The sequence below is a fragment of the Hemicordylus capensis genome, chromosome 11 (genome assembly GCF_027244095.1).
Source record: "Hemicordylus capensis ecotype Gifberg chromosome 11, rHemCap1.1.pri, whole genome shotgun sequence".
Lineage (NCBI taxonomy): Eukaryota > Metazoa > Chordata > Lepidosauria > Squamata > Cordylidae > Hemicordylus > Hemicordylus capensis.
In genome coordinates, this window is record NC_069667.1 from 13,242,138 (window position 1) to 13,265,425 (window position 23,288).

General features: G+C 41.4%; 2 protein-coding genes across 2 annotated transcripts; one reads left to right on the forward strand and one right to left on the reverse strand.

Annotated features, from left to right (window-relative positions):
• Positions 1–7,382: 7,382 nt before the first annotated feature.
• LOC128335620 (TLR adapter interacting with SLC15A4 on the lysosome-like) lies at positions 7,383–12,180 on the reverse strand. The gene is made up of 3 exons (XM_053274199.1): positions 11,385–12,180; positions 10,173–10,265; positions 7,383–8,608 (listed from the first exon to the last, which is right to left on the reverse strand). Exon 3 carries the CDS (start codon positions 8,559–8,561, stop codon positions 7,647–7,649), a length of 915 nt encoding a protein of 304 aa, XP_053130174.1. The 5' UTR covers positions 8,562–8,608; positions 10,173–10,265; positions 11,385–12,180; the 3' UTR covers positions 7,383–7,646.
• A 3,629-nt stretch (positions 12,181–15,809) lies between these two features.
• LOC128335331 (SH3 domain-binding glutamic acid-rich-like protein 3) lies at positions 15,810–17,077 on the forward strand. The gene is made up of 3 exons (XM_053273367.1): positions 15,810–15,969; positions 16,241–16,408; positions 16,916–17,077. The coding sequence occupies exons 1-3, from the start codon at positions 15,922–15,924 to the stop codon at positions 17,015–17,017; spliced, it is 318 nt and encodes a 105-aa protein (XP_053129342.1). The 5' UTR covers positions 15,810–15,921; the 3' UTR covers positions 17,018–17,077.
• The last annotated feature ends 6,211 nt before the right edge of the window (positions 17,078–23,288 follow it).

Consider the following 23,288-nt stretch of genomic DNA (forward strand, 5'->3'; position numbering starts at 1 on the left):
TGATGTAGTCTATCTCACACATTTTGGAAGGCAGGGAACATGATGACTTATTTTATTTTATTTTATTTAACATATTTTTATACTGCCCAAAAACGTACATCTCTTATCAGCTGCATTATCAGCTGCATTAATGATATGAAGACTTGCATGCATAGTGCCAGCTTCCTCTGTGAAGTCATTAATGTTGTGCCAGTGATTTCCATAGGGCACAACTAATTAAAAGATGTGGGCTCCAGGCTACCAATGGACAAAAATCAATGGCCCATTTATGTTCATGCTTCCTAAATGGCACCAAACCTGAAATAAGGGCACACTAGTGGTATATTTTCCTCATCTAATTCAAAACAAGAGGCAGCCTTCTGGCAACTCACCTTCCTCCTTTAAGGGCCCAGGACATTGGTCCTCACTTTGTTCAGTGATAGCTATGCTCCTGGCAAGAAGAGAATTCAAATTTTCCTCTTGTTTGTCCCAGACATTATCTCTTTTTCAAAGGGGGGGAAATTAAGCTTTCCGGTTACTGGACTTCTCTGTCCATCTGTGTTAGTCAAAACATGAGACCATTGTGGTTTCTTAAGAAGGAAAAGCTCTTATAGAGAAAAGCTTACAGAGAAAAGCTACATAATGCTCTATGCAAATTGTTGTTGTTGTTTTTAAAGAATTCTGTCAATATGCATTTGACTGATCAATGGGATATATAAACACACAAACATGCAATCAGGAACCCGTGCAAGGAAAAAGTTTCTAATAGCAGCTTAACTTCATTTTAAAAAAAGATCCAAGGTATGTCCATTACCCACTCAGATATAAATTCTAGAGCCCCTGAGGAGGGAACTAAGTCCTGAAGTGCTCAAATAATGGGGGAAAGAGTAGAAGATCCCTTAAATGAAATCTATAAGCACCACGCCTCCACATACCTTTTTCAAAACCGGCCCTCTCCTCCATCACCCCCTGCGGCATGATACACAGACTGCGATATGGTCCATCTAGCCCTGGCCTCATGCAATATTCCCCCCGCCCTTTCATAATCAAATTAAAATAAACACAGCATGAAAAGACACTGGCATTCAACAGACTGTCAAGCAGATCTCTCAATGAAGTTATGTTTTGTGGTTTGCATTTTTTAACTGATTTTAATGTTTCAATGTGATTTTTATGGAGTCCTCTTGTATTTTAATTTCTGTAAACCACCTTGGGGTGTCTTACAAAAGGCGGTATAGAAACTGAACAAATCAAGTACCATGTAGGATGTCTTCTGGAACTCCTGCAGAATCTCCTATAAGAAGTAGCAATCATGTTGGAATCCGTCTGGAAAGATTCTAGGTCAAGCTTTCCACCTCTTTATTAGAGTTTTTGTACATTGTCTAGTATAATCTCTTGTCTCTACAGTCCTAACACTGTTTGTATCTATTCTTCAAGGCTGTTATCCATAAACATATGCATAATGTAGAGAAATATAAACATTCCATACCACACCATGTAATTTTAATCAGATTGCTCATTTTCTGCATTGTTTACTGATGTGTGCGCACTCGATCAGTCTGTTTAATATAAATATTATTATATATGCAAATGCATCTGATTTTCATCTTACGGTCTTGTCTATAAGCTGTTGTGCAAGCACAGCCATTCCCAGCATCAACCAACTGGCTGAGTCTCAGTGGGAACTTCACACAATGCATTCTTGGCCAGTAGGATCTGCTCTTGTGGTTCGGGTGAGGTTGCATCTTTCCACCACGTGTTGCTATATTGTTTCTTTTATAATGACAGTCGACGTAGTCTTATTACTCCCTTGCTATGACATTACCCCAGCCAAACTGATGAATTTTATGTCACACTTCTCTATCACACACAAGGCTCTATCACACACAAGGTTACTGAAATTTGTGCAGCCGCAGTTAAGATCTGCCAACAATTAACTTGTACCTTTTAGATCTTACCATAAAATGTTTACTTTGAACTCTATTGTATAATACATTTCTTGTCTGAATATTGTATAATTTGTTGTGTTTACATCTGATCTATGATCGTAATAAAGCTATTCATTTGTCCGTTCATTCATTCACACAATGCATAATTAATTTATAAACTTCACCGCCACAAGATGTGGGGACAGGCCGTAATTTAGATGGCTTTAAAAGGGAAACTCATGGAAGAGGAGGGGTCTCTCAGTGACCATTAGGCATGACAGCTAAATGAAGCCTCCAGATTCAGAGGCAGTATACCTTTGAATAGCAGAAAAACAACCTGGAAGTAACCTATGGCCACGTGGAAAATTATATTTAGGAACAATGACATTTAGAAATGGAAATAGAACATAGGAAGCTGCCTTATACTGAGTCAGACCATTGGTCTAGCTAGCTCAGTACTGTCTACACTGACTGGCGGCAGTTTTCCCAAGGTTTCAGGCAGGAGTCTTTTATTCTATTGTTTGTTTGTTTGTTTGTTTGTTTGTTTGTTTATTTATTTATTTACATCCTGTTCTTCCTCCAAGGAGCCCAGAGTGGTGTACTACATACTTAAGTTTCTCCTCACAACAACCCTGTGAAGTAGGTTAGACTGAGAGAGAAGTGACTGGCCCAGAGTCACCCAGCAAGTATTATGGCTGAATGGGGATTTGAACTCGGGTCTCCCTGGTCCTAGTCCAGCACTCTAACCACTACACCACGCTGGCTCTTTTTCAGCCCTACCTGGAGTTGCTGCCAGAGATTGAACCCAGGACCTTCTGCATGCAAAGAAGATGCTCTACCACTGAGCTATGCACCTATCCACTAAGCTTACAGTGTTCACATGGTCTCCCATCTAAATGTAAACAAAGGATAATCCTGCTTAGCAAAGGGGACAATTCATGCTCACTACCACAAGACCAGCATTCCTCCCCGTCCTATCCAGCAGGGATCTCCTTATGCAAGGTCACAGCTGGTTCTCCTTTCTGTCGTGATCCAAACCCCACTATGGATCAGTTGAGGCTATTTGTGCCCAATGTGTTCAGATTTCGCCTTGGCCCTGCCATAGCTCAGTTCTGCTGCACAAGGCCAGATCAGGTCCTTGGGACGAGCAAGAGCCAGCAGCCACAGATTGTGCAGTGTCTTGCATGCCCAACGTCATACAAACCCAGGAGGCCTCAGATGGTCCAGTATGATGAATTACTATGGCCATAAGACCAGACGTTGTTAGGCTAGGTCACCAAGCAAAGTCCTGGGAGCAGCAGGGTACAGAGAGTCAGAGATAAGTGGGGCAAAGCAAAGCAAAGGTGAAGAGACCTGAGGCAGATGCAGATCAGTGACCACCTGAGCAAAGATCCTTATTACCCAGTGTAGTGATCGTAAGGACTGGAGGGAGAACAAGGCCTCACTTAGAGCAACTTAGAGGGTGAGCCTTTCCTAAAAAGGAAAAAAAAACCAGGACGTTCAAATCAAAGGGACCAGCAGAAGTTTTGGTCTTTTAGTTAGTTTGTCCCAGGATGGCCTTGAGGAAGCAGCAGGCTAAGAGCTGCTGGGGAAATGGGAAGTCCTGTAAATAATAAGTTAAGGCCAAGTCAGTTAGATGCATGAGGGAAGTTGTTTTTCTTCACTGATTGCTTGGAATCTGCATTGCCAGGTTTCCAACTGTGCCAACCTCCACCCTGTGCTGCACTTTTTTCAGTGCTGGGAGGCCCTCTAAGAGACACTGAACCCTGTCTTAAGAGCTCTATGTGGAATGTGCTCGAAGGGCTATACTTCCCAGCACTCTGTGCATGCCTTCCAAGATGGTGCAGGAGCTCAAGTGTTCATCTGGTGCAAAGCACAACATTGCATAGTGGGGTCTTACAGCTCAGTTTTAGCATATATTTTTTACAGCTCAGATTCAATCAATCAGTCAATCAATCAATCAATCTTTATTACTGTCATAGACCAGCATAAAGTATAAGGGTGATTACATGTTCAAAGTGAGAGTAGACAAAAGGTGATTACACATAAAATGTAATAAAACATATTAATACTAAAAGGACTAAAAATACTAAAAAATAGTAGATAGTACACCAAAAGCATGAGGGCCTAAAAGCCTGAGAAAATAGTAAAAGTTATTAAAAAATCATCAAAAGCATTAAAGGGGGGGCATTAAAATGGATGTGATAAAGTTAAAAGACATGAGAAGACCGAAATACAAAAAAGCCTGAGGCAGCTCAGATTTAGCAATATTGTTTTATAACCAGTATTTTATAGTTTTACAGCTCTACAGATTTTAAGAATTTGGGATACTAAGACTTTGGGATTTTAGGATCTTGGGATCCTGAGATTTTAAGCCTTGGGAATTAAGATTTCAGGATTTAGAGATTTTGGGATTTTAAGATTTTAATCATCATTTCAATGCCATCTTTATGCCTCTTATATGCCTTTCTTATTCCATCCATGTAACCTATCTTATGCTGGTCAAAGACCATAATAAAGACTTGATTGGTTGATAGTGAGGATGGTTGCCTTCACATGGTGCCAAGGTGAGAGTATTCAGCTTTGGCTGAAGCTTCACACAGTCACGGGACCGCACTTAGGGTTGATGGGGGCCTTCACTGCCCCCTGGGCCTTACAATGAAGAACACTGTCCTATACCCATATGAATCTGCCAGGGCCCTCCATTCATCATCTCAGGCCCTGTTCATGACCCTGCCACTAAGAGAGATCTGGTTGGCGGGGAATAGAGACAGAGCCTCTTCAGTTGTGGCCCCTCGGCTTTGGAACACCCTCCCTCAGTGTTTTTAAAAAAACATCTTAAAACGCACCTTTTTAAGGAAGCCTTTTAATGCTCCATTATTATTTGTTATATCTTTAGCTTTTAATAATTTTCAGTTTTAAGTTGAACCTAATTGTAGTTTTTAATCTGACTTTTTAAAAAAATTAGTTAATTTTATTACTTTTATTGTATCTGTGTCTATCTTGTTTTTGTGAGCTGTCCCAAGCAGTAGTGCACTGGAGGGGTGGGGTATAAACATTTTCAATCAATCAATCAATCAATCAATCAATCTTTCCAACATAATCACCATTGAAAATAGGGACATACCTATGGGGGGGGGGTGGCCAAGCCACGGGGTGTGGTTACAGTATATAGGGGTGTGGCCAAGAATCTGGGCTACATGGCATACAGTTCTGACTCCAAGTATGTCGCCAAGGGAAAGCAGGTATAAATTGCACACACACACAGTATCCAGTACTCCAGATTACCAAAGCAGATTAGTCAAGCACTCCACAGATTCCAAGAGCTGCTGTGATCTTGAAACCTGACAGTAGAGGCCGCAATCTCTTTGTCCTGATGACTCATCCATCCCCCCAACCCAAGAACTAGCCACACTTCAATAACTCACTTCCTCTTCTGTGTGGGACTTTTCCAATGAAGGACATGAGTGTTGGTTCACTATGTTTGTGTATTTGTGCAAAAATGACCTTTTTAAAAAAAAAGCAGAGGGCTAGTTTCAGATCAGGGAGTATCCTACCAGAGGCCTATGACATTCTCACTAACTCCTAGTCTCTGCTGCCCTCTTGTGTTTCCAAACTACAATCACTATCCATGTGCCAGGCAGAACACTGTTTACCACAGCACACCAAGGGCACACTGGATGTGACAGTTGCAGACTCATGCACAGCCTCAGGGGGTTTTTTGGATTTAAAGGGAAGCACAGGCAGCAAGGAAATGGGGCTTTTATAGCTTTGCCCTTTCCCTCATAGTGTGGCAGTTTCTGAGTACATGAGGGAAAGGGCCATCCCCTTCCTATCTGTGCTTCACTTTAAATCCTCCCCCTTAATAGGGATTTAGCAAAAAAAAAAACTGAGGCTGCACATGAGTCTGCAACTGGCATGTCCAGTGTGCCCTTGGAGTGCTACGGTGGTGAACAGCTTACAAATTGGTTTGGAGTAGAATAGTGTGGGAAATTGTATAGGGCTGAGCAACCACATCACATTTTAAATCACCCTCACACTCACACACATGCTGCACCCCAGCTCAGAGACCATCAGCAGGACTCAGCACCATCATATCAAGTAGCCCACATGCTCTGCAGACATGGGTGGTTCTGAGCCACCCACTGCTGTAGGTATCTAAAGAACTACTGGCGGTCTTGGTCATGCCAAACTAAGTCGTGCAATATAACCCATTGAGACTTTGCATTTAATAATTGATTTTGCCCACACACACACACACACGGCAGACACTTTCCCCACAACTTTGGATCCATTTCCTAGATATACAGTATATCTATATAATCAGCATTTTAACTGTGTCTATGAAAGCCTTTGTCCTGGTTAGACATTGCCCATAGAGAATTCTGTTATGAGCAGTTTAGAGAGCAGTAAGGATATAGTATCCTGGGTGACTGTGTTTGGCATGTCAGAATCAGCACGGAAAGCAGAAGTACTAATTTGTTTCTGTTCCTCTCCACTTTTAACTGGAAAATCAGTGTCATGGGATCTTAACACTGTTCTTTTCGGTGGGGGGAGGCCAAAGATCGATGGTTTCTTCACTATATTTTGAGCATGCTGCAAACAGGAATGTAATTTTTTGTTTAATCATTCATATTTTTAGTAAGTAGTGGCTGACATCCAGAATACATAGGAACATAGGAAGCTGCCATATACCGAGTCAGACCATTGGTACATCTAGCTCAGTACTGTCTACACAGATGGGCAGCAGCTTCTCCAACGTTATAGGCAGGTATTCATGCTCCCTACCACAAGACCAGCTCTCCTCCCCTAATTACTAATTGAGTAAATTACTCATGAGTAATTCCACTGAAAGGCATGGGGTAAATTAGTCATACTAACTCATTTCAGCGGGCAGAGGCACTCTAATCCCTGGACCTTGGGGACCCAATCCGTGGCCTCCAAGGTCCGGGGGGGGGGCTTCAAATGGCCGGGGGGGGGGCTCCAGCAGCCACTCCACCTCCACACCGTAAACCTCTGTGTTTTTCTCTTTTATATATATGATTACAGCCGCCACATGGCTGAGGGGTGGCTGCTAGGGGGTGAGCGGTGCAGTCCTCCCCCCCACACACACACCGGCGGTAGTGGCTGGAGCAATACTGGGCCTGTCCATACGGCCCAACATCTTTTGCCAACTGCAAGGTACGCCTGCGCAGTTGAGAGATCGTTGCAAGCAGGGGCCAGCCCTGTTCCCAAACTAATCTTGGGTGCAATGGCTGGAGATTTATAGCCATATAGCAGAAGGACAGATATGTCAGTGTGGTGCTTTTGAGGCTGGAAAGAATTCTGTGGGACCAAAGACAAATAAATTGGTATGTCTGGAAGTTTTTTACACGGGGCTTTTAGTTCACATCTCCTCTGGCATGGAGGGGGTGCGTTCACATATCGACCAAATTTACCTCAAAGACCCTGTGAGCTATCGAGGAGCACTTCACACACAATTCAAGTTTTTTTTATTGTGCACTAAAGTACAGCCTGGTTTGTATAGCGGGTTAAAAAAAAAATCCACTTTTTGCATTGGATTGGGGGGGCAACTTCGAACTTGCAGATAGGCCTCTCAGTAAACCTCTCAGTACAGCCTGCTATCTGAGAAAGCTCCCGGTGAGGCAGGAAGCAGCTTGTGAAAGCTTGGGCCACAATAATTGTTCATCTTTCTTTCTCTTTATGTTTGAGCCAAGGAATCTTTTCGTAACTTTGTGGTCATGAGGTAGACTGTACTCCAGAAGATTTCCTTTTGCAAAGCAGTTTGGAGATTTGTAAATTTGGAGTACTAAATTCACTGCTGTTTCCATGGCTAGCATTTTGCAAGCCAAACTGAGGCAGGGCAGGCAGGAGAGTATGTTTTGCACATCCTGTGTGTTGTTCATGGGACAGCTGGACACTCGCCTCACTGATGTTATTCATCAGCAGATTTGACGTCAGGAAGTGGGTTATGGAATTGCACTGGGTCAGCTTCTCCTCCAAAAATTGTTTATAAAGTTCCTGGACCTTTGTCTCCATATAATGATTGATCATAGAATTTGAAAGAGGCTGTCTGGGGAGAATCATGCTTCTGTCCCCAGCATCATCTCCGTTCCAGAGCTTTATAGTTTTCGGTTTTTGCAAGGACTCAGACAGACAGGATTGGCCCAATGGGATATCTTCTGACAATAAAACAGGGCCACCTGGTGGTGTATTACAAGTATGGTCCAGGACACAACCTGAATCACATGTATGGTCAGCTACATGATCTCCTCCAATGTACAGATCAGGATAATGCTGATACAGGCTTTGGGATGACCAAGATCTGTACAGGTCCAGTTCTTTTTCACAATATTGCTCTCTCCTTGGTATACGCAGAGGGGCCGAGGTGGCAATGTCATTGCATCCTTTCCTAGGTGACTTTTGGGCAGAATTCCAGGAGTGAATTTCTTGAATCATTTCATTTCCGCAACATGCCGCAGTGATTACAGCAGTCTGCTTTTCAGGTTTTGTGGGGAAGCTTTTATTTGCCTCTGTATCTGTAAGCTCGTCTTTCCAAGATTCTTCTGCAACTGTTTTGATTACCTGGCATTTATGTGATGGATACAGCTCATCTTTATAGGCAATTCCAGTCAAGATACTTTCAGCCAGCATTATGGCTGGGAAGGGAAACCATCAAATCAGTTGAGAAGGGGTTATTCCTATGAAATACAAAGAAGAAGTCACTTTGAAAGCCATTTTGGAAAGAGAAGGAAAAGGAACATAGGAACCTGCCCTATGCTGAGGTGGGCCATCTAGCTTAGTATTGTCTACACCGACAGTGGCAGAGGCTCTCCAAGGTTTCAGGAAGGAGTTTTCCCCAGCCCTACATGGAGGCTTTACAGACAGGGGTTCTACCCTGGATCTCCTTCAGAAGAGAGTGTGTGAGTTCACACACCAGCCAAACTTACCCCGAAGACCCTTCGAGATCCTTGGACCCACTCCACACACAAATCAGGCTTTGTGCTGTGAATTCTAGCTTATCTCGACATATTTCCAGATTTTTAAAATGCTGGTTTTAAGCTACTTTTTCGGAAAACGCCTGAGGAAATTGGGAGAAGCACTGACGTAGAATTATTAGCATGATGAAAGGGATGCTCTCTTTAGAAATGCAGATATTGCTCTTTAGGAAGCTCCCCACCCCTTGGCTAGAAGGAAAACATGGACTCATGCCATGTGAACTTGTTTCAAAACAAAACCCAAGTGCAGAAGGGAGGGGCTGCTTCCCTTTGAGTGTAGTTCAAAGTGGTTTGCTCAACATTTACCCCACAGCATGAAGCCATGTGCAAATAACTCCCTGGAGATGCTGCCAGGTATTTTTGCCTGCAAAGCAGATGCTCTACCACTGAGCTACAATCTCATCCTCCTACCAAAATGGCACAGGCACGAGGAAGCAAAAGGAATGTGTCATTCGGAATGTATCATTCATAATCACCAGGTATTCGCCAATAGATATGTAGGAACATAAGAAGCCACAATATAATACTATTGTGGCATTTACTCTACCACTGAACTATGACCCCATCCAAAAAGAGGAAAACGTGGACACTTCCAGTTTTATTCCAGTGTTTCAAAAGAGCAGTTGTGTATTCTTTCATTAATTTTAGCTTTGCATGGCTACTTCTGCAGGGATTAAACTATTACAGTTCCTTTTTGTTTTATCCCAAGGCAAAGTAGCACTCATCCCATAATCCCTTTTTATTAGGTGAGGGAGAGCAACTGGCCCTATCCAACCCCAATGCAGCATCCCTCCTGTGGGTGTTGCTGGTATCTTCCTTGTTGCTTTCCCCTCCATACCGTGAGCCCTTTTGGGGACAGGGAACCATCATATGATTGCTATTCTTTTTCTATGCAAATCCATTTGAGAATTTTTAAAATTGAAAATAACAACAACAATAACAACAGCATGGAAGATGTTTCAAGAAAACAGAAATTCAGGAAGGAGGAGAAGCAAGCATCTCCCCTTTCATTTTAATAATTTGATTGTGTATTTGGGTATGATGTGGTACACATTAGCTCTTTTATTTACCCTGATCATAGCCTTGCAGGATTGATTACTTACTATTATTCCTGTTTTTAATCAGCTGGGGAAACTGAGTTCAAGAACATGTAGCTTGCCCAAATCATTTCTTAGATCCATGACAAAATTTGAAATCAAGTTTTTCTAGTTCAATATTCAACCTGCAACAGCACTCTACTTCTCATCTTTAATCGAGAACTACTTACTCATCAAAATTGCAAGATCTACAACTGTACAGAAGTCCTTTTTCTGACATGCATGTTTCGCTGGATCCTTTTCATCGTTTGCCAAGCTACTTCCTGGTTCAGAAAGATGAGAGGGGGGAGAATTAAGCACCATGCAAGGCAGATGATTTGGGCCAAATTACATGTAATAATATTTAAAGCATTCAACTTAATGGACCTAGTTTATCTTTAGACACTAGTAACTGGATTGTTCTCTCCACCAAAGATCAGGACACTGTAATGGCCATAATCCATTTGTGCCCATTTCATTCCCTTGAGAGGTGGTCTATCTCTGATTCTCTCTGAGCTCCACCTTTCCAAAGTTGTGCTTGGAAGAAACAGAAGAGAGGCAGACAGAAGATTTGACCCATGCACTGTAAACTGCCAACAGTAGTGTTCTACAGAATTTTTGGGAAATGAAGTTTTGGGAAAATTTGGGGAAATTTTAGGGAAATTTCTGTAGTCTTCTTCAGATGTTTTGAGAAGAAAAACTGGGAAGTTTTAGAAAATTTCTGTAGTGAACCTATAGAGGTTTTGGGAAATGATTTGACTTTTACTTTAAATCCTGAAATGTTGCATTTGTTTACCTATAACTCCAAACTCTCAACCCTTTTTGTATACAAACATGGATTGCTGTGCAACATACCAAAAACAATACATCATTGTATTCTTCAGATCTAACTTTCAAATCTCACAGCTCTCAGAACTGCACATTTAGGGATATAGTCACAAAAAACTGTTAACTCCAGTAGAAAAACAGCACACCATTACACCAAACAAAAGAGTGTACCATATTTGGAAGAAATGTTAGATACAAAACACAAAAACAGTGAGCATCAGTCTGGGGAGAAACCATATTTGAGACGTGAAAGTGGTATAAGAAAAAGATTGATCTCCTCCACTGCCTCCACCTCCGCTGCCTTTGCCCTCCTATTGTCGCCTTTGTAAATTTTTGAAAATCTACAAAATTGCTAATGCAAAATTGTGAAATGAGTATGCATATCAAGGGCAACAATGTATTTTCTCACCACCTTCAACACTGAAATACTGTAAGTAGCAGGAGTTGAAAAACTGTCTGATGCTCACATGCCCTTGGACAAGACAATTAGCTCTTTGGACCACAGTCTGTGCATTCTAACATATTTAAATAAAAATGACTTGGGAGGTTTTGGAATAAATCAGGAAAAAATGTACCTTTTCAAACAGGGAGAGGAAACATGCTTCGTCAATCAGCTAATAAACCAGCAGCAAAGCAGGAGATTTCTTAGCTCTGGGTTTCCAAGAGACCCTCTGAATGTTAAGCTACGTTGATTTCCGTTTTTGAATACGTAAATAGAGAAGTAATCCCTGGTGGAAAAATCTGTGGTTTGTTTCCCAGTGACAGCAAAGCCAAAAGAGGATATGACTTCTGAAAAATATTGTGCAATGAGCCAAACAAACTCGTCATCTGATTTTACTGATACTATTTGGAAACTTCTGTTGGAAACAGAAACACTACTCATTCAGTAACGAAAATGAATAGAAACTGAAAGCTTAAATTGAAAGCTTCTCAGTTGCAGTTGCAACCCTTGGTCTGCACTTTTCTGGGCTTCCAGGTTGATCCTTCTCTTGCTGCTCCCTGTAGTCAGATGGTTGGAGAGAGGTGGGAGGGGCCAAAGTAGGATAAAGTTGCACATCCCCTTCAAAACTACCTTGCAAGCATGATGCAGTGAGTTTGTGGTCCTTGGCTAGCTGGCCATATCTTTAGCCCTATCCAGACATTAAATTGCACGTGCATGCAGCTGTTTTGTGTGCATAACCGTATGTGCATCCATGATAAAAGTAAACTGGGGCCTCTCAAATGCAAGGTGTACATTCAAGGAGCCTCGAGCAGTGTACATAGTTATATCTATTCTCACAATAACCCTGTGATGCAGGGTAGAGAAGTGGCTGACTCAGAGCCACCTCATGATGGCTGAAGGGGGATTTGAACTCATGTCTCCCTGATCCTAGTCCAACACTCTCTAACCACTACACAACATTATCCCTAATGAGAGCCAGTGTGGTGTAGTGGTTAGAGTGCTTGACGAAGACCGGGGAGACCCGAGTTCAAATCCCCATTCAGCCATGAGACTAGCTGGGTGACTCTGGGCCAGTCACTTCTCTCTCAGCCTAGCCTACTTCACAGGGTTGTTGTGAAAGAGAAACTTAAGTATGTAGTACACCACTCTGGGCTCCTTGGAGGAAGAGCAGGATATAAATGTAATAATGATGATGATGATGATGATGATGATGATGTGTGTGTGTTGGGCAGATTCTCATCCCTAAACACTTAGAGAATGTGCTCCAGGGAAGTGATCAGGCTCCTCGGTATGTGTTTAGGGGTGTACATTTGCCATGTGTTTTCTACAGAAAATATGCAAAACTCTTAGGCCATGGTGTGCCTCTAAATATAGTGATCATGGGCTGAAGAGCCCTCACTGGTTGTGGCTCTCTGGGGAACATTCACATTATAGTTTCTCCACTCCATTGCCTACTGCATTTCCCCAAAGATTATAAAGATTCCCTTCTATATTTACATAAATGATCATTAAAATTATTTGGCTCATAAGCGCTCCTTTAATTATGATTATTTATAAAGTGCCTAATGCTGTGTTTGCACTACATGACTACTGACAAATATCCACTTAACCACATTCTGTCCTGATTTCACAATGGCTCTTCATAAAGGAAGCATTTCATTTCTGGGAGTTCTTTCATATAATTATCAGATATTTATGTCCTTGCAGAAAAGAAGTTGTTTTTATGAGCCAGGTTAAAAGTCAGAGCAACTGCACTGGCACTGATCAAGAACTGCAAGTTAAGTGCTTATATATATATATATATATATATATATATATATATATATATATATATATGCTTTCATATCCATGCTTTCATTTATTTAAAAGATTATATCATATATGGCATGATTGTTGCTGCTGTATTACCGATCTGAATATGTAATTAGTTTCTGCTAATTGAAGAATTGCTCTTACACTCCATGTTACTTAACTGCCTCTATCCAAAATCTTGTAAGAGGGAATTCTTTATTTTATTTGACCAGTTATTTTACCCCTTTTTACTGTTTATTTTCCACTTTCTCTTTTCGGTCTTTTTACAATAGGCTTTGGATACCAGTCATGAATACATGTTAAACTGTTATGTAAGGAGATTGTAACTTTCACTTTCAACTCTGATTTATTCACTGCACTGGCATTTTAGCATTGACAAGACATTTCACGGCTGGTACTCTAAATTTTTTCTTTTGTGTTTTACACCTCAGAATCTTTATGAGATGCCTTCTTTCATGGAAGGGGGTATTTCTTTTCCCCCTGCAATCTTTATATTTTCAGCAGAATACCTTATTGCCGGATCTAGAACTCTTTTAGAACTTCCTTGGAATTAAATAATACGATTTTTCCCTCCATTCTATTTCTTTTTAAAATAATGAGATTCTTGACATCTTTTGATTTGTTGCAGGGTAAAAATGTATTAAAAAGAAAGAAAGAAGGTATTGAAGCAACCAGGTTGAAATCATAAGGTCTCTTCGTTATTTTCTCTCATGGTATTCCCTGTGGTGTTATCCCCCAAAATATAACAGAGGTTAGGGAAATCTGTTTAAACATTTTTTTTCTTGTAAACATTCATATATGTCATAATTGCCGTTGTGGTGTTGTTTTGAATATGTAATTAGTTCCTGCTAATTGAAGAAATGCTTTTATATTCCCTGTTATTTAATTGCTTTTACTACAAATCTTGTAAGAGGGAAATCATTAAACTAAAAGCTCAATTTCTCTTATATTATGGGTAAAATTTGAAACATGATTTGATGGTATTGTATAAGATTGTGGTTAAGGAAACCCTAGCTGGGTCTTAAAATGATGAGAGAGCTTCCAGCCAGTTATTTTACTGTAATTTTACCCCTTGTATTGTCTACTTTTTACTTTTATATCTTTGTATATTAGGTTTTGGATACCAGTCATGGATATACGATAAACTGTAATCTTACTGGCATGTTAGGGCTGAGAATTTTAATATGGCTCTGTGCTATCAAGAAAAATTCACTTCAAATTTCATGTTTTTGGGGTGGTCAGCATCCTCTTTCTTCATGAGCAACTCCTTTATATATCATGTCAACATATTGATACTTGGGGGAGCCAGAAGAAAGGTTCAAAAACTGTTCCTCCATTCTTTATATGTTTTATATATAAACATTCTTTATATGTTTGTTTCCTATACCTATATTCCCTCACATACCAGATTTCAGTCTTATTCTGTCTTTTTTGGTTTTCAAAGGGATCTTCACAGAGAGCGGAAATGTTTTTCTTTAGGCATTTTTTGCATTTGTATTACGTTATTATAGATTTTGTTGCTGTGAAGTGTGAAGATTTTGCTGCATGATTTGGCGCTGAGCTCTACACTTTGGCAGGCTGTTGTTCTGTTTTGAGGGACCTCTCTAAGTACTTTGTTTGAGATTCATTAATCATATTTTTATACTATTATAAAAACAATACTATTGTTTTTATATTATTACTTTGGAGTTGAGAACTCATGCTCTTTCTGTTTAGGTACAAAACTAATATAAGTTTTTAATGGATATAATATATTCATAATATTAATTATTAATATGTTTAATGATACTTTTGAGTCAGCAGACATGGGAGGGTACCTTTGTTATGGAAATGCTCCATGCCTGAGCATTAATCTTAATCTTCATGTATATATCTTCCTCCTCCTTTTCTGCTGTTACTTTTTGTAGGTTTTGGCTCTCCATTCTATATCTTGGTTCACTATTGTAATTTTATTGGTGGTAGACTGAGTTTTATGTTAACTTATATTACTAATAAAAGCACCATAAAATCTAAAAAGAAACTCAAGTATGTATTTTGTAGTTTTACATTTATATCCCGCTCTTCCTCCAAGGAGCCCAGACCGGTGTACTTGAGTTTCTCCTCACAACAACCCTGTGAAGTAGGTTAGGCTGAGAGAGAAGTGACTGGCCCAGAGTCACCCAGCTAGTATCATGGCTGAATGGGGATTTGAACTCAGGTCTCCCCGGTCCTAGTCCAGCACTCTAACCACTACACCATGCTGGCTCTGTTTGGGGTACACAGCACTGGGCTCCTTGGAGGAAGAGCAGGATGTAAAATGGCGGGGGGGGGTCACATTGGAATTAAAAAGATGTGCTTAACATGTGTTAAACTCAATGGGATTTGATGGAGTAAACTTAGCCAGGATGTCAGCCAGTGTATTTGCATTGGCAGAGGTTTTACCAAAGGACTAAAACATATTTTAAAATTCGGGCTTTTAAAAGCCCGAATTAGGAAGAAGAGAGGAACTCCTCTCTATGCTGATGCCTATTGTTTTGAGGGGTGTGTGTGATTTCTCCCTTGATTGCTATGGGGACAGCTCTCACTTCCATTCTGGAGACATTTAAAAATGGCTGCTCCCACGTCCCCCAGGAAATGGCCTCAAAATGGCGCGAGATTCTTCTCTCTAGTATTCTCTTATCTCTGTGGGAGGGAGAGGGCTGGACTTATTATGAGTGGCAGCCCAGACAGGCCAATCCAAAAGGCCTGCAACGATGCCTACTGGTGGAGAATAAATCCAGCGGTGCCTGCAGCTAGGTTTCCATAGCAACGGCAACAAGATTGTGGCTCAGGCAGATTAAGTGGGGTGTAGAGAGCGGGGGCTCTCTGGTCAGTGTGGCATGGGCAATATTCGAGTTTATTACACCAGTGTGACAGGATCCAGGGAGGTGAGGTCTGGCAATGTAGGGAAGAAATACAAGCTGCGCAATGTCAAGGAGAATAATTTGAGTTAAATGCAGAGTTATGCCGCATGAAATATAGGGACCAACATTTCGTTCCTGAAATGAGGGGTGTCCTGCATAATGAGGGGCAGTTGGCGACCCTAGCATATGGTGTAGCTCTTGCTACACCCCCACAAAGAGGTGCTTGGATATTTAAGGTGATGCAGAAGAGCTTCAATCTAACCCATAGTTAACAGGATTCTTTGTGTCTGGCTAGGTGAAGCGGAGGCAGTCTGAAGTCCTCCGCATTCTAGATGGAAATAGCATGAAATATGAATTAGTGGATGTGTCCATCAGTGAAAGCTTGCTGCAAGAAATGAGAGACAAAGTCGGCAACCCTGACGCGATACCACCTCAGATATTTAATGGAGAAGAGTACTGTGGGGTAAGAAAAGTCAGGGAATAAAAAAACTCTTAAGGTATCACTGAAAGCTAGTTCAGTCCAATACATCTCCAGGCAGGGATGGGAAAGACTCCTGCCTAAAATCTTGGAGAACTGCTGCCAGTCACAATACTGAGATGGATGGACCAAGGGATTGACTCAGTGTAAAGCAACTTCCTAAGTTCCAAAGACTAAACAAATTTATTGTAATCATATTGTATTTGTAGATGTTTGTACTTGTTTTCATGGACTACAGTTCACATCATGTAGATGAATGATGTGTAAAGGTAAAAGTGTGCTGTCAACTCCTGGCGCCCACAGAGCCCTGTGGTTGTCTTTGGTAGAATACAGGAGGGGTTGACCATTGCCTCCTCCTGCACAGTAGATGATGCACTGGCAGGTAAACATAATACAGAGAAAGAGAGAGAAATGAGTGTGGGCAGGGGGAATGTTGTCATCAAAGAGGTTTCCTAGCTCAGTGTAACCTGCTATTATTTGCATTTGTTTTAGGACTTTAAGATGTTGTATGAAGCAACTGAAAATGAAGAAGTTAGGGAGTTCCTGAAGATGGCAGCTGCAAACAGTATGACCAACAAAGGGATTACAATCTGAAGAGATGTCTTCTTGCAGACTCAAGCAAGTTTCTGGAAACATTAAACATATTTATTATCATGGGTGATTTGATTTTCGATTTTATCTATGGGTAGAAAAAACTAGAGTAATTGCAAAAGACAAAAATAATCTGCTGCACAAAATTACCTATAAGCCACTGGTCATGTTTGTTCCAACTGCCTTGCTATCTTCTAAGATTTTTTCTAGGGAACAAAGTTCAATGCTGTCTCCTTCCTAAGAAGACCATTGGGAGGTTACTGTCTTAAAAGAGTGGTGATAATGCTATCATTAGAGGCATGAAAGGATTTTTCCATGAAGTGAACCTTCTTCTGGACCTAGTACAACAGATCCACCCACAAAAAAACCTGCACTTCGCAAGCAGATATTGGATATAGAAATAGATTTCATTCTTGTTTTTGATCTGGAAACCCACTCTTGTTGTAAAAAAAAAAAAAAATTAGTTCAGCTCCCCAGATTTGTACCATATTTATCCAAATAGAATTGTCTGAATAGAATTAATTTAGGATAACCCCTTTAAAAATGGAGGTTAAATAAAGATGACTTCTCGATTTCTAACATCAAAGAACTTGGAAAAAAACCTAGTCTTGGATTCAGGTAAATGCCACATATGTGCGGTCCAATTTTCATTAAAAAATTATGTTTTCTTTCCTTTAGCGGCACAAACAGGAGAACAGGACTAGGTCTCTGACTTCACAGATTCCTCTTTTTCCCATACCTTGAAGTTACCATCTCTTGTCTGCCACACTCTGCATGCCTAACTCACAAGTGCACAAAACAATGGAACAAGCAAATGTGACCTCATGATTTCAAGGGCGAGAAAAGAAGATCATATCTGTAGGGTCTAGAATTTGTTCCTGTGCCAGAATTTGTAAGACATGCAGTACAATCTTATGCATATTTACTCAGAAGTTGAAGTCCCACTGTATCCAGTGGGGTTTCTCCCAAGAGAGAATGCATAGGATTGCAGCCATGTTTGCCGTGATCCACCAGCAACAGCAGGAGCTGTTCTGTGCACTAAAATGACTGGGGCAACACCTATATCAGACTGGATCATTTAGCTACTATGCTAAATGTTCAAAATATAGTTGGTACTGGAAATAGTCCACATGCAATAGTCTCCAACATTGGCCATAGGAACATAGATAGGAACCTTTGGTCCATTTAGCTCAGAATTGTCTACACTGGCTGGCAGCAGCTCTCCAGGGTTTCAGAGGGGGATCTTTCCCAGCCCTACCTGGAGATGCTGCCAGAGATTGAATTGGGACCTTCTGCATGCGAAGCAGATGAGCTGCAGTCTATCCTCTAAGGGGAATATCTTACAGTGCTCGCATGTAGTCACCCATCCAAAACACAAGGCAGACTCTGAATAGCAAAGAGGACAATTCCTGCTTGCCAGCACAAGACTAGCTCTTGGTCCTGAACTGATGGGCAACAGAATGAGGGGGGAAAGACAGAACTAGACAGCTATTACAGACAGATGTAGTGGTGGTAAATGTAATGGCTGGTGTACAGAGCAAGGATGCACCAGTGCAGCAAGAGAGCAGCCTAAGTGAATTTCCCAACTAGGTGCACAGAGAAGTGGCAGTTTTTGACACATTCTCCTTCCCCTTTGTGCCACCTGAAAATATGTCCCTGCACAGCCCTTGGAGACATATTTTTGAGTAGCACTGAGGGACATATTTTTGGGTGGCTTCCTAGGGAAAAGAACAGGCGTCAAACATTGCTGCTTCACTGTTGCAGTGTTGCACTTAATTGGGAAGTTCTGTTAGGCTGCTCTCTTGCTGCAACGGTGCATCGTAGCTCTGCATGTCAGCCATAAGGTAACAAAAACAGAGGCATGCCCAGTGAAATTTTTAAAAAAGAGAGAGTTAAAAATGAAAACCTGACCTCATAGTGTATATTGGAGTAAAAAGGTGAGCCCTGGGTCTGGAAAGGCAAATGAACATTATAGGACATTAAAGTGCTACAAACAGGAAACAAAACAATGAAGTTTGTGTGTGTCAAATAGAAAGGTTTATTATGAAACTGATGCCGCTATGACATGAACCAGCAGAATCAACCTCTGAGATAAATGAGCAGCTCTTGCTGCAGATTTTTGGAACTTGGATTACCAATGACTTCATTTAACAGAAGGACCAAAAAACTACACAAAACCTACAGTTCTAACAAAAAAGCTGTAAAAAAAAAAAAGAAGAAAATCTTGTGTCTAGAGATTCTCACGTCCAGAGCCCAGAATGACCACTGGGAGTGGGGGTTTTCTATTTAAGAGAAAAACAAGCAACTCAGGTAAGAACTAACCTGGCTACTTTCTGTGTGGCTTCCATCTTGGATTGGGGTGCATGACATCATTCCAAACCATGCCATCTTATTTATTTATTATTTCTCTGTGTAAACTGCCCTGGAAGGTGGTTATACATTTTTGGAAGGGCAGTATAGAAATTGAATGAATAAATAATAAATAAACCAGGTGTCCCTATATGACACAACATCTGTACCAAATTTGGTACATTGGCCAGGGCCGTAGCTAGGGGAGAGGGGGCATGTGTTCGACCCTCTCCATGGCAGTCCTTGGAGTAAGGGAGATAATGAAGAAAATAGGGAGGTTGGAGCTGGGGAGCCCTCAGGAGTGGGGAGCCCAGGTTCTTTGAACCCATCCATTCAATTACAGCTGCAGCCCTGACATTGGCGCAGATGCTGCAAAGTTGTTGAGGGGAAACACATACATGGGTGGACACACAGCCAGCAAGGCGATCACATAAGGGTACTTTCTAAGCGGAAAGTAGGCTAGAAAACCCTAAGCAGAGGAAAGAATGACATAAATCAAACCACCTTTAAGATTCGTTACATAACAATCCTGATGCTTATGAATGAAACGAAACAGCCATTAAGGAAATATCACATTCAGGAACCAGACAAGGTTGCCCACTTCCCCCATTACTTTTTATATTAGTTCTGGAAGTGCTTTGTAGAAATATTAGAGAAGATGAACAAATACAAGGCCTGAAAGTAGGGAAACAGGAGTATAAACTTAGAGCCTTTGCAGATGATGTGGTATTTTTTCTAGAAAATCCATAAGAGACGATTGGAAGGCTCTTGGAAAAAATAGAACAATTTGGCCAATTGGCTGGGTTTTAGATAAATAAGAGTAAAACGAAGGTGTTGACAAAAAATATGGACCAGAAATCCAATGATAGACTTTATGAAATAAGTGAATTGAAAGTGGAGAAGAAAATTAAATACTTGGGTGTCTGGTTGACAAACAAAAATTCTTTGTTTTCAAATAATTATATCAAAATATGGAATACAGTGAAAATTGATTTGCAAAGATGGACTAGAATGAACTTATATTTAATGGGAAGAATTTCAGTTGTGAAGATGAATGTTCACCTAAAATGTTGTTTCTTTTCCAGACTATTCCTATAATTAATACGTTAACCTGTTTCAAGCAATGGCAAAAGGACATAACCAAATTTGTTTGGCAAGGGAAAAGGCCAAGAATTAAATTCAAAAATTTAACTGATGCTAAAGAAAGAGGTAGTCTTACGCTGCCGGATTTAAGCTTGTATTTTGATGCTGCTTGTTTGACGTGGTTAAAAGAATGGATAACATTCCCAGAATACTTGATTTGGAAGGATTTGATAGAAGGTTTGGATGGCATTCATATCTGTGGTACGATAAAAGTAAAGTGCATAAAGACTTTCTTAATTACTATGTAAGAAGGAGTCTAATGGGAGTGTGGGTAAAATACAAAAAATGGCTGGAATCTAAAACTCTATTATGGGTATCCCCGATTGAAGCTTTGGCACGTAAAGAGATAAATATGCAGTCTGAATGGGGTACCTATAGGGACTTGTTATGTTTTGTTGTTTACAACAGGGGTTTACAACATTGTTTACAACAGGGGTGGGGAACCTTGGCCCTCCAGCTGTTGTTGAACTACAACTCCCATCATCCCCAGCCTTACAGCTGGAGGGCCAAGGTTCCCCACCTCTGATTTACAGAGAGGCAAGTGCAGTCTGCCTTCAGTGCTCTTGCAGCTGTCTGTTTGTTAGCCCTGCCTCTATGCCAGGGCTGGAATAAAAGTAACTAAAGCCCCATTCAAAAGCTGACCTGGATCAAGGAATGAGTTAACCAAAAACACCATACCTTGCATAAACAGCTTTCTTCAGGTCTTGCTACAATATTTCAATAGGATTTAGGTCGGGACTTTGACGTGGTCATTTCAAAACATGAAATCTCTTCTTCTTCAATCCAATCTGTGGTAGACTGACTTGTATGTTTAGGGTCATCGTCTTGCTGCACAACCCATGTCCAGATCAGCTTCAGCTCTTGGACAGATGGCCTGACATTGTTCTCTAGAATTTTCTGATCTGCAGCAGAATTCATGATTCAATCAATGATGGCAAGCCGTCCAAGTCCTGATGCCCCAAAGCTGCCCCAAACCATGATGCTTCCACCACCATGCTTGACAGTCACAATGAGGTTCTTCTTACTTTGGAAGGCAGGTTTGTTTTTCACCAAATAAAACACTTGTGATTGTGTCTGAAAAGACCAGTTTTTGATTCATCTTTCTAGAGAAGATTATTCCCGAAACCTTGTGGGTCATCCAGATGCTCCTTAGCAAACCTGAGCCAGGCAGCAATGTTCTTTTTAGAGAGCAGTGGTTGCTTCCTAGCTATCCTAGGAAGCAAGCACTTCCTAGGATAGCTAGGAAGGAACACCATCCCTATTCAGTTTTTTCCTAATGGTTGCGCTTGCATCAATCACAGTGAGAGAGGCCTGCAGATCTTTAGATGTTAGTCTGGGGTTCTTTGTAATTTCATGGATAATTTTACAGTTTGCTCTTGGAGTGATCTTGGCAGGGCAACTGCTCCTGGGTTGAGTAACTGTATTCTATCAACCTTTTCCATTTGTAGAAACTGAGATCATTCACATAACAGAAAATTGGGGTAGGACAAGTGTCCTAACCAGGTTTGAGACCTGTGTGTGAGCAAAGAACTAGGTAGGAGGAGGGAGAACTGATTGTATGGAAGCAAAGTAGGAGGAAAAGGTGGGTAGGACTGCACTGTCCTACCCCGCTTTCATACCCAGCATTTGACCAAGATAGGAGGGAAAGCTGCCCTACCCAGCTTTTCCTCCTATCTTGATTCCACACAATCAGGTGCTTCACACAACTTGTGTGAAGCACCAGATGGGGTTTGGCAGGGAGAGTGGGCTTAGCCCATTCTCCCCGCACATAAACAGTCACTCTGTGCTGGGAGGCCAGATTGGGGAGCTCCATCAAGGAGCTCCAGGGGTTGGGGAAGGGGAACACCACTACGCAGCACCCGAACCCCTTCCTGGTGTTCCCCCTCTCCCCCCCACCCCGAGTGTGTCAGCTGCTGCTGCAGGCAGCCTCAACTGACACATGATCAAAAGGAGAAGGTTATCAGAGCACTCGCTCCGTTAATCTCGTTTAGGGGTAGGGGGTTTTAGGTGGGCTCACCCGGGAGTTCTTACAAATACGTGAAAGCGAGTTGGACTTCATTAGCCCACTTTCGTGCGATCGTGTGAATAGCTTCAATGACTTCTCCCTCCTCCTGCCTAGTCATTTGCTTCCACATAATCAAATATTGTGAGCACACACAGCTCCCAAATCTGGGTAGGACACTTACCCTACTCAGTTTCCAGTTGTATGAATGGCCTCTATGCCTGACAGTGGAAGGATGGATCCCCACATGCTTAGAAATGGCCTTGTAGCCCTGTCTAGACAGATGAGCGTCAACCACACTTTCATAGGTCCTCTGACTGTCATGGTGCAGACCTAACTCAGCAGCTTTAGGATTCTTATATATGACAGGATACTCAAACTCAGTCCTGCATCTTTCCTCTGCAAGGTGGTTTACTTGTTACCCAATTCATTAGGCACCTGATTGTGATGAGCCCATTAACTGTGCTAAGGACACTAGGACTTCACTTACTATCTTGCACACTAGCCTCATTGTTCCCACTTTGTACATTCTGTCTCAAGAAACACAGCACTGTTTAATTCATGTCATTTTATTGCATTAGGAAAGACTGGTTTCAATTATGCAAGGGTATCATGGTAGAATCAGACCTTGCAGTGTGATTCTTATTGTGCTTGGGGTCCACAAACCTTTCCTCAGCACTGTACTCAACGTGCAGCAGCTGCTATGAAGAAACACAAAATGTCAGGTTTAAAGAGAAAGAATTCAGTTCCAACCTTTAAAAAAATCCATGCAAACAGTAA